The 11,748-nt window shown below is 35.8% G+C and overlaps 2 protein-coding genes across 2 annotated transcripts in view; one reads left to right on the forward strand and one right to left on the reverse strand.

Moving 5' to 3' along the window:
* The window catches only part of LOC132196209 (piwi-like protein Siwi), a 49,183-nt gene extending 38,347 nt beyond the window's left edge, over positions 1 to 10,836 (reverse strand). The window contains exons 1-3 of the mRNA XM_059618708.1: positions 10,721 to 10,836; positions 9,649 to 9,899; positions 9,421 to 9,595 (exon numbers count right to left, since the gene is read on the reverse strand). Coding sequence (XP_059474691.1) covers positions 9,421 to 9,595; positions 9,649 to 9,873 — 400 coding nt within the window. The 5' untranslated portion in view covers positions 9,874 to 9,899; positions 10,721 to 10,836. The remainder of the gene's footprint in view (positions 1 to 9,420; positions 9,596 to 9,648; positions 9,900 to 10,720) is intronic.
* Positions 1,500 to 4,886, forward strand: LOC132196120 (uncharacterized). Its single transcript, XM_059618543.1, has 2 exons — positions 1,500 to 2,206; positions 2,320 to 4,886. Exon 2 carries the CDS (start codon positions 2,400 to 2,402, stop codon positions 4,704 to 4,706), a length of 2,307 nt encoding a protein of 768 aa, XP_059474526.1. The 5' UTR covers positions 1,500 to 2,206; positions 2,320 to 2,399; the 3' UTR covers positions 4,707 to 4,886.
* Positions 10,837 to 11,748: the final 912 nt, after the last annotated feature.

The raw sequence follows: 11,748 nt of genomic DNA on the forward strand, positions 1-11,748 counted from the left end.
CGCAGTTTGAAACTTAACTTGGAAAAGTGCAAATTCATGAAATTTAGAAATAAGGGTCTAGGAAAATATGCATTAAGTGACCGCCTAGATTTAGGTGGAATTGAAATAAAGAGAGTTGCTGAGTTTACATATTTAGGAGTTACTTTTCAACCATCAGGAATCTCTTTTGGAAAGCACATTGAAAAAAGAACAAGAGCTGCATTGCTGGCCACTTATAATATCGTTCATACAGCGGCTAAATGGACAAAATGAAATTTACAATTGAGACGTTTGGTTAGTTTGAAATTTTCAATATCAACGATTGGTCATTTCACGATTTACAGGCACGGGTGTTCTAATCGAGAAAAACAGCGTTATTTGTGTGTCAACGGGAAAGTGATTTTTGAGAGCGTCTAAAAAATGGAAATTTTGAGATTTCAAGGGTGGTCAGTCATGAAATCAGTTGATTTAATTATATTTATGCGCTAAAAGTGTAGGAAAAATCCGGATTTCCCGGAAAAGTGAGTTATAAGGAGGTTTGACAAAAAATTCATATCTCAGCTTCTAATTGAGATAAATTCAAAAACTTAAAGCGAAAATGCAGCTCAAGACATGCCCTTTCTCGGGGATGGGTAGGGATAATTTTCAAGGCCGTGTTTCTTAATGAGGGTGGGGTGATAAAAATTGAGGGGTTGTAAAACAAATGTTATGCAACTTGCAGAACGTTGGAAAAAATTACAAAGAAACCTCATCATATGAGACAACAACCCCTCATAGGGCGAATATTTCCTGCAACCCCTTAGTATTGTAATTAATTCTTGAATATGTGTCTCATATGGCCAAAATGGACCTATTTTGGGGATTTATTTTCAATACCAGGAGGTTGCAGGAAATATTCGCCCTATGAGGGGTTGTTGTCTCATATGATGAGGTTTCTTTGTAATTTTTTCCAACGTTCTGCAAGTTGCATAACATTTGTTTTACAACCCCTCAATTTTTATCACCCCACCCTCATTAAGAAACACGGCCTTGAAAATTATCCCTACCCATCCCCGAGAAAGGGCATGTCTTGAGCTGCATTTTCGCTTTAAATTTTTGAATTTATCTCAATTAGAAGCTGAGATATGAATTTTTTGTCAAACCTCCTTATAACTCACTTTTCCGGGAAATCCGGATTTTTCCTACACTTTTAGCGCATAAATATAATTAAATCAACTGATTTCATGACTGACCACCCTTGAAATCTCAAAATTTCCATTTTTTAGACGCTCTCAAAAATCACTTTCCCGTTGACACACAAATAACGCTGTTTTTCTCGATTAGAACACCCGTGCCTGTAAATCGTGAAATGACCAATCGTTGATATTGAAAATTTCAAACTAACCAAACGTCTCAATTGTAAATTTCATTTTGTCCATTTAGCCGCTGTATGAGCGATATACGAGAACTAAAACAATTATCCATTGAAACAGCACACAAGCTATTTGATCTAAAAATTTCCCCAATTGCGTTCTACGGCATTGAAGAAATATGGCCTTTCCTAACAAAGACTGATTTTGAAAATCTTGAAAAAGTCAAAACAAGATATTTAAAAAGAGTTTTAGGACTGTCCAAGTATATTAGATCTAGATTTGTGTATGAATTAGTTGACACTGATCTCTTTGTATCGGACTTACAGGTAAAATATTCTCTAACTGAAACTGAAGCATTCCAGAAATTTTGTGTGTCTAAATATTTAAACAAACTTGAGATATGTGATGAGTTCTACGAGACAGAAACTATGAAGAATAAAAATTGGCAATGTGCAATGTTCAGTGATCGCCAAGTGTTTACGAGATTTGCCTGTCACGGGTACCACTATTTATTTTGTAAGAATAAAAATTTTCATTCTCAAGCGACAATAGATTGTGAATGCAAGCACTGCGGTAAGAAATGTTCACAATATCATATTCTTGAATGTAATGAACGAAAACTAAGCCTAAGAGAGGCTGCAAAAATCAAAATTAACTAATTTTGTACTTTGTAATAATTATCGAAACAAGCTTAATTGTAAAATTAATTTTAGGAAGACAAATTAGCTTTAGACACCCGTTGTACACCTAGTTGTGTTCAATAAATACTCTATCTATCTAAATAAATTCCGACGATTCTAGCTCAGACAGTTTCTGCGGGACTTCTGCTAGTGACACAAGATTGGAAGTGGAAGACCATGAAGCATCTCATATTTGTAAGTTTATTTATTCCAATTTAAAACCTAGTACTGTTTTTTGTTTGTTAATTATTTGAATTAGAATTTGGAGCTCATGAAAATTTATTGATTATTTTTATTTTGATATCTAGCTGCAGAGCCATTTGACGTCGACGTCGACACCTCATTGGCATCAAATTTGGAATGTGAAGAAGATTTCTTGGACTACATCATGAGTGAGGATGAACCCCTTGAGAGCGACGATGAAGAGGCTAACTACGCGAATCGTGAGAATATTAGTGGGCAGAATACTTTACATGATTTTGATGAGTTGCAAAGGTTAGCAGAGGAATTGCTATTGAAAGATCCCTTATATGCTGGCTGTGACTTGACTTTAATCGAAACTTTGATACGGCTTGTGACTATATACAAAAAGCATTCGCTTCCAAAATCCGCCTTGGGGGAGATTATTTCACTTTTCTTTGATGCATTGCCTAAACCGTGTATATTTCCCTCTTCAAAGCACAATTTTTTCAAAATAATTAATCAACTAACTCCGGGAAATGAGACTCCTGTAGTTTCATATTCCTGTTCAAGGTGCTATGAACCTTTTACAAGCAAGCAAACTACAATATGTCCAAAATGTGAATCTTCACAATCACCTGCAGTTTGTGTCACAAATGACATTAAAACTATAATCAGACATATGTTTGAATGTAGAGGTCTGGCCACATTATTTGAAAAAAATGACAATAATTTAAACTCGAATTTAAATTCTTCAATCACTGACGTGATGGATGGTATTGTAAGCAAGAGGATAGAGAAATCAAGCAAATATGATCTCTATTTAATTCACAACACAGATGGTTTTCCATTTGCAAAAAGCAACAAAAAACAATTTTGGCCAAATTTTTTAGCTATTGGAAATATCCCACCCAAATTAAGATCAAAATTTATTGTTCTTGTCAGCATTTGTTTCACTCCAAATAAGCCAAATCTACTAAGATACATGATTCCGTTCGCAGAAAATATGCTTACATTAGGTACCGAAGGGTTCACCTGGAGACACCCTCTTACTAAGACTGATATAAAATCAAGGCTCTTCATTGTATCTAGCACTGTTGATGCTCAAGCAAGAGCACCTTTAATGAACATGAATTTTTATAATGCAGAATATGGGTGCTCATTTTGTGAAATTGAATGTACAAGTCGAGGAGAGGGACAAGGCCCAGGTAAACTCTATCCTTATGAAAAGTATGGCGGACTGCGAAAACCACTGACACGATCAAGGGAAAGATCTATTCAGCAAGCAAATTTACTATTTGGTGCTGCTCGAGAGGAAAGGGTTAAACAAGGAAAAGCGCATCCTGAACATGAAAAAGGTGTGAAAGGGCATTGCCCGTTTGTAATGCTACCACACTTTGATGTTATAAATAGCTTCTCTCCAGATTATTTACATTCTTGCCTCATTGGAGTGACAAAGAGATGGACAAAGCATATTTTGAACTCTCAAAATCACTCAAAACCCTTTTACATTGGCCTTATGTCTCATCTTGTAGATGAAAGAATAAAAAAAATTAGAGTTCCATCGTTTGTAACTCGGCTGCCAAGAGGATTGGATGATATATCATTTTGGAAAGCAAGTGAATATAGAAATTGGCTTCTCTTTTATTCGTTGCCGTGTTTAAAAGGAATTTTAAATGACAAATTTTTGTTACACCACGCCTTGCTAGTGGAAGCTATTTATACATTGGACAAATCAGTTGTATCACAAGCTGATTTACAATTGTCAAATAAACTATTAAATGACTATTGCTCTCAGTATGGTTCACTTTATGGCAGATTAGAAGAGACATTCAATTTACACATGCTTCTGCATTACACAAATTCTGTGGAGCATATTGGACCTTTATGGGCGTCTAGCACTTTTATTTTTGAAAATGCAAATGGCACAATGAGAACCTCAGTGCAGGGGAAAAATAATATTGCTTTGGAATTAGTGAATACAAGCCAAATCCATTCAGCTTTATATACGCTTAATCATATATATGCATTAGAAGATTTACAGCCAGAAAAGTATTCATTTTTAGGAGCGAAAATCCCCTTTGAGGTAATAGCCAAAGAAGACCAAGTCTGCTTGCAAATTATAAAACTGTGTAATGCCTTGCAAACAGATGTCTTTAATATTGAGCTATATTTGCGAGCCAAAATTAAAGGCATTATGTATACCTCGGAATCATATTTGCGGGCAACAAAAACGTGCTCATACTATGTTTGTTACTTAGAGAATGATGTAAAAAAATTCTCAAAAGTGTTGTATTATGTAAAACTTTTTAACCAAAAATATTTCATCGGAAAGGAAGTTAAATTAGTTGATGAATGCTTTAAATTACCATCAGGTGGTGCAGTGAGGCACTTAAAAAATTGTGTCACCACTAGCAAATTTGTCACTGCAAACTTGTCCTCATTGCAGTATCCTCTTTATAAAATTTTCAACCTTATTGCTGAGCCACCAAATTTGCACGAATTTAATTTATAGTAGTATAATATTAGACTACTATAGCATATATGCTCTATAATAATTTTCTGTATGATAAAAATTGTAATTATTTAAGGAATGGTCTTCTTAATTTATTAAATAATCCAAATGTATATTTTTGAAATGTATTTTGTGAAATTAAAAAGAAAAATAAAGAAAATTTTGAGTATTTCATATGGAACTAAATTAAATAATTTAATTTTTTCATCACCTTTGCGAAAAACAAGCCAAACGAAAATATTTCTTTTACCCAGGAAATGGAAAATTATACCATAAAAATTTGCAGAGTTCTGAAAAAGGACTAATGATTTTTTTGAAGTTGTGGAAAAGGACTAAAAGAGTTTATCAGAATCCTTTTAAATTACTTTTTAGTCCTTAAACCGAGAATAAGGACAAAAGTAAGTCCTTAAAATTATTAAAAGGACTTCTAAGTTTTATACGATTGTCCTTACTTTTTGAAAAAAGGACTATTATAGTACTTTTTCTTTGGAAAAAGACTAAAAAGTCCTTATATAAGTCCTTAAACATAGGGAAAAGGACATATTAGTCATTAACGTTTTCACCTGACAACAGTGACTAATGAACTTCTCTCAATCCTTAAATATGTTGAAAATTTTGAAAATTTCATTTTGGCTGGAGACTTTAATTGCCGACTGGATACTAAAAACAGAAAAATTGACTCGCTGCTTGATTTTGCTGAGGAAAACAGTCTGACAATAGTAAATGAATATCCATATAAAAGTACCTACGACTGTAGTAATGGTCATAGTGTGTTTGATTTAATCTTCAAAGGGCCAAAAATTTACACCGAAAATTTTAAAATTTGCCCAACCATAAGAAAACATAATTTTATTTCAATAGAATTTAATTTCACAAAACAAAAGAACAGAAATGGGGACATGTCTTTGAATAAGAAAAATTTTAAATTAGATGAAAACATACTTAAAGAGCTTATTGAGACTAAATATAAAAATATTCTAAGAACAAATCTGGAAAAGGGGGACGTTGAAGAGTTTTATAAAAATATGATAAATATTATGAAAGAGGCCGACATTCCTCGTAGGCAAACTGAACGGATTAGTCAACCGTGGTTTGATTCTGAATGCTACGAATTAAAACAGAAATTGAACGAATGGAGAGAGTGCTTGGAAGTGGCTGAAAGTTTAAATGTAACTAGTATAATCAAGATTCTATTACCGCACTATACCGCATTAAAAAGAAATTACAAAAATGTGTGTGAAATGAAGAAGAACGCTTTTGTGCAAATGAAGGAGTTGGACATTTTAAAAGAGGCGGAGCAGAATAAGTGCTATAAAATTCTCAAGTTGAGCAAAAGTTTTTACAATACAAACAATATATAATGATGGATGAATGGGAGTGCAATTTTGAAAAAATTTTCAACGAGAAAAAATTGAGTGAAAATGAATCGTTAAATCTGAAAGAGATGATAGTAGATTACAGAAATGATATAAATTTTTCACCTATTATGGAAGAAGAAGTTTTGTTAGCATTAAAGAAAATGAAAAACGGGAAATCCCCTGGACCTGACAAAGTGAAGAATGAAAATATTAAACTACTTGTTGAATCCTTACTCCCCGAAATAACGCAATTTTTCACCAAATGCTTGGAGCTAGGAACATGTCCAGAGGAATGGAGGCAGTCAAATCTAAAACTCTTGTATAAGGGAAAAGGGGACGCGGAAAATACAAATTCATATAGAGGAATATGTATTAGTTCGGCTTTTTACAATCTGTTAGATCGTGTACTGCATGCACGTATCTACTCATCTTTGATTCACGAGATTCCAGGCAATCAATATGGTTTTGTGAAAGGAAAATCCACTTTACAGGCAATTAAGTCCTTAGTTAATAACATTCAAGAGACAGTTTATAAGAAGAAATCACCCTTATATGCCTTATTTTTGGATGTAAGTAAAGCTTTTGACTCAATAGATAGGGCGTTTATTTTTAAGAAGTTAATAGAAAGCAAGAAGCTAACGTTCACGGAGTTAAATTATTTAGCTCACAACGTAGACTTAAATTTCTTGAGAATAGTAGATGGAGTAACAGTATCAAAACTTATTACACAATCAAATGGGGTAAGACAGGGGGGATGCACGTCCCCATTTCTGTTCAATTACTCTTTAGCTGATATAAATAATATTCTACGAGATTTGCCAAACGTGAAAGCCATTTATTATGCAGATGATATTGTTTTAACCTCAGAAAAATTAAGTGACTTGAAAATTGCTTTAGCCAGAATGAAAGAATTTTTGTTAAAACGCAGTTTGAAACTTAACTTGGAAAAGTGCAAATTCATGAAATTTAGAAATAAGGGTCTAGGAAAATATGCATTAAGTGACCGCCTAGATTTAGGTGGAATTGAAATAAAGAGAGTTGCTGAGTTTACATATTTAGGAGTTACTTTTCAACCATCAGGAATCTCTTTTGGAAAGCACATTGAAAAAAGAACAAGAGCTGCATTGCTGGCCACTTATAATATCGTTCATACAGCGGCTAAATGGACAAAATGAAATTTACAATTGAGACGTTTGGTTAGTTTGAAATTTTCAATATCAACGATTGGTCATTTCACGATTTACAGGCACGGGTGTTCTAATCGAGAAAAACAGCGTTATTTGTGTGTCAACGGGAAAGTGATTTTTGAGAGCGTCTAAAAAATGGAAATTTTGAGATTTCAAGGGTGGTCAGTCATGAAATCAGTTGATTTAATTATATTTATGCGCTAAAAGTGTAGGAAAAATCCGGATTTCCCGGAAAAGTGAGTTATAAGGAGGTTTGACAAAAAATTCATATCTCAGCTTCTAATTGAGATAAATTCAAAAACTTAAAGCGAAAATGCAGCTCAAGACATGCCCTTTCTCGGGGATGGGTAGGGATAATTTTCAAGGCCGTGTTTCTTAATGAGGGTGGGGTGATAAAAATTGAGGGGTTGTAAAACAAATGTTATGCAACTTGCAGAACGTTGGAAAAAATTACAAAGAAACCTCATCATATGAGACAACAACCCCTCATAGGGCGAATATTTCCTGCAACCCCTTAGTATTGTAATTAATTCTTGAATATGTGTCTCATATGGCCAAAATGGACCTATTTTGGGGATTTATTTTCAATACCAGGAGGTTGCAGGAAATATTCGCCCTATGAGGGGTTGTTGTCTCATATGATGAGGTTTCTTTGTAATTTTTTCCAACGTTCTGCAAGTTGCATAACATTTGTTTTACAACCCCTCAATTTTTATCACCCCACCCTCATTAAGAAACACGGCCTTGAAAATTATCCCTACCCATCCCCGAGAAAGGGCATGTCTTGAGCTGCATTTTCGCTTTAAATTTTTGAATTTATCTCAATTAGAAGCTGAGATATGAATTTTTTGTCAAACCTCCTTATAACTCACTTTTCCGGGAAATCCGGATTTTTCCTACACTTTTAGCGCATAAATATAATTAAATCAACTGATTTCATGACTGACCACCCTTGAAATCTCAAAATTTCCATTTTTTAGACGCTCTCAAAAATCACTTTCCCGTTGACACACAAATAACGCTGTTTTTCTCGATTAGAACACCCGTGCCTGTAAATCGTGAAATGACCAATCGTTGATATTGAAAATTTCAAACTAACCAAACGTCTCAATTGTAAATTTCATTTTGTCCATTTAGCCGCTGTATGAGCGATATACGAGAACTAAAACAATTATCCATTGAAACAGCACACAAGCTATTTGATCTAAAAATTTCCCCAATTGCGTTCTACGGCATTGAAGAAATATGGCCTTTCCTAACAAAGACTGATTTTGAAAATCTTGAAAAAGTCAAAACAAGATATTTAAAAAGAGTTTTAGGACTGTCCAAGTATATTAGATCTAGATTTGTGTATGAATTAGTTGACACTGATCTCTTTGTATCGGACTTACAGGTAAAATATTCTCTAACTGAAACTGAAGCATTCCAGAAATTTTGTGTGTCTAAATATTTAAACAAACTTGAGATATGTGATGAGTTCTACGAGACAGAAACTATGAAGAATAAAAATTGGCAATGTGCAATGTTCAGTGATCGCCAAGTGTTTACGAGATTTGCCTGTCACGGGTACCACTATTTATTTTGTAAGAATAAAAATTTTCATTCTCAAGCGACAATAGATTGTGAATGCAAGCACTGCGGTAAGAAATGTTCACAATATCATATTCTTGAATGTAATGAACGAAAACTAAGCCTAAGAGAGGCTGCAAAAATCAAAATTAACTAATTTTGTACTTTGTAATAATTATCGAAACAAGCTTAATTGTAAAATTAATTTTAGGAAGACAAATTAGCTTTAGACACCCGTTGCACACCTAGTTGTGTTCAATAAATACTCTATCTATCTATAACAATTTCCATTCTCAAGCGACAATAGATTGTGAATGCAAGCACTGCGGTAATAAATGCTCACAATATCATTTTCTTGAATGTAATGAACGAAAACTAAGCCTAAGAGAGGCTGCAAAAATCAGAATTAACTAACTTTGTACTTTGAAATGATTATCGAAACAAACTTAATTGTAAAACTAATTTTAGAGGAAGACAAATTAGCTTTAGACACCCGTTGTACACCTAGTTGTGTTCAATAAATACTCTATCTATCTATCTATAAAAAGAAAATACTTTCAACGCATTCAACGTGTCAAAAAATAAAAAGATGGATTATACCATTGGAAACTAGCGCTTCATGGACCAAAGGAGGTCTGATCATTGGTGGCGGATTGTTTGGTTGCTGAGGCATGCAGATCATTGTGTTGTTGCCCCATCCAATAGAGATCGAGGCTGGCGGCAAGACATTTGATGTTCGGATGTGCTGAACGCTCATCAGGGGTGGAATCCCATTCTGTAACAAATTAATATCAAATAAATTTGTCGCTTCCTAGTTTGTAAACAAACATGCGGTTGCTGATGGAAGTAAGGGTGCGTTTGGTGATGGAATCCGATGCCTGGTGCCCCTGGCAGCCAGGGCAGGTAGGCTGTTGTTTGCAGAAGGTTGTTGGTCACGACAGGTGCTGGGCGAGCAGGAATTTGATCGCAGGTGCTGCTTATTGTGTTGGCGATTCCCCATGTGGCGTTGGTCGTCCGACAGTCGTACGGGAAACGTCCTTGCCCGTGCAACATTTTTTTTAACCATAAAATTATATCTTCTGAAATTAGAAAAACGACACCGATTTTGTTAACTTTGTAAGATTTGGATCGAAAAGTATGTGGCCACATAGGCTCGATCCGCTGTGTTGTTATATTCGCCGCGAAGGTGGGCGTCGTAGCCGAGTGGGCTAGGCGGGGAGCCGCTGGTTGATTGAATGAGTTGGGTTGTTATTCTGAGTTTGTATGTTGCGTCATCGGCAGAGTCGCTACATCAAGTCCCCCCCAAGAAGCGGAGCGCAGAGGGCGTCGTCGGCAACTTCTTGCGTGGGTGAGCGTGTCGTGGCGGAGGCACCCCCAAACCTGCTGCGCCGTGGTTGACAGAGGCCGAGGAGTTGATGCGGTGTTGCCGGTAGATGTCGTGTTGATTGTTAGATGAACGGTCGCCGGTTCCTGCAGGAGGCGTGTCTTGGACTGCAGTGCACGGGTTCTGGGCACCAATGTAAGATTTGGATCGAAAAGTATGTGGCCACATAGGCTCGATCCGCTGTGTTGTTATATTCGCCGCGAAGGTGGGCGTCGTAGCCGAGTGGGCTAGGCGGGGAGCCGCTGGTTGATTGAATGAGTTGGGTTGTTATTCTGAGTTTGTATGTTGCGTCATCGGCAGAGTCGCTACAACTTGTTAAAAAATTATTGGCAAAATAAAAATTAACTCAACAAATATATGTTTGTATGTATTTCAATCAAATTTTTTAAAAACACATAGCCGAAAGGAAAACGGCTGCATCTTTTAAAATCTAATTTCCATCTTTTTTCGTGCTTTTATTTTCATAATTATAATTGATAAAAAGATATTAAATCTCACTGTAACAGTACCATATACCATAATTAATGAGTAGAAATCACCGCTCTTTTCTCTGATCAAATGCAGAATTTCCCCAGTTTAAATTCAAGCACGTTTTCTGTCGTCCGCCTCACTCCTGCATTTCGCTCAAAATGATGCAAGATGCAAGTCGAATCGAAATGGAGCCTCGTGTGTGCTACTGTGCTTCAGCCTCCCACCTTTTTATCGCTCAGATTGCAAAAATATGCCGAAAAAGAAAAATATGTTAGTGTCGCTTCGCTTGATTTGCAGAGAGATGCGGAGAGCGGAGACGAAGGAGCGACGAGCGAAAAGGATGGAATAGGAACGAACACGGAACACCGGACTATATACATTCGTTTCATTCCGCAGCCAACGCCAGCAAAGCCGGCCCTCCTTCAGTTGTCTCAAGTCTCAACTTGTTTGCACTCGTTCTCTTACTCATTTTACTGTTCTTGCGCCGTTTCTTGCTGCAACGAGCAACACGCAGCCCACGAAAGGAGAGGATAATGCCTGGTCTACACTGCACGGACTTGAGCTTCAAAAATCCAAAAAATATCGATTAATCGAAAAATATCGAGTCCGCCAGCTCCAGCTCAAAGTCCATTTAAAGAGTTTTCTTTGATTTTCTCGATTTTCTTTTCTTGAAGTCTATAAATGCACTATTTATCTAATGTAAAATTACTAAAATTTACCACCGAAAGGCCTGGTGACATTTATTATTCGTTTTGGTCGGCCGCCGACTCGAAATTGGCCGAAACGTCATTCGCCGCTGCGCAAGTTTCATTTGGTGGCACCCCCGGCGGCGACACCGTCGGGCGAGAGACACTCGTTTTAATAGACTTTTGCGCCAATGTAATATTTTATTAGAAATTAGAACGCTTCAATTTAAAGTATTCAAGATTTCAGCGTTGATAGATAATTAAATCAAGTAATTTTTTATATGCTAGTTTTTGATTAATTTTGACTAGGAGCGAAGTTATTAACGTTTCCGCGAGAATTTTGTTTTTTGAATTTTAAAAATAGAAAGCATTTTTTAATAATAAAAA

Source organism: Neocloeon triangulifer, unplaced genomic scaffold (genome assembly GCF_031216515.1).
Source record: "Neocloeon triangulifer isolate White Clay Creek 2 clone unplaced genomic scaffold, ASM3121651v1 ptg000011l, whole genome shotgun sequence".
Taxonomy (NCBI): Eukaryota; Metazoa; Arthropoda; class Insecta; order Ephemeroptera; family Baetidae; genus Neocloeon; species Neocloeon triangulifer.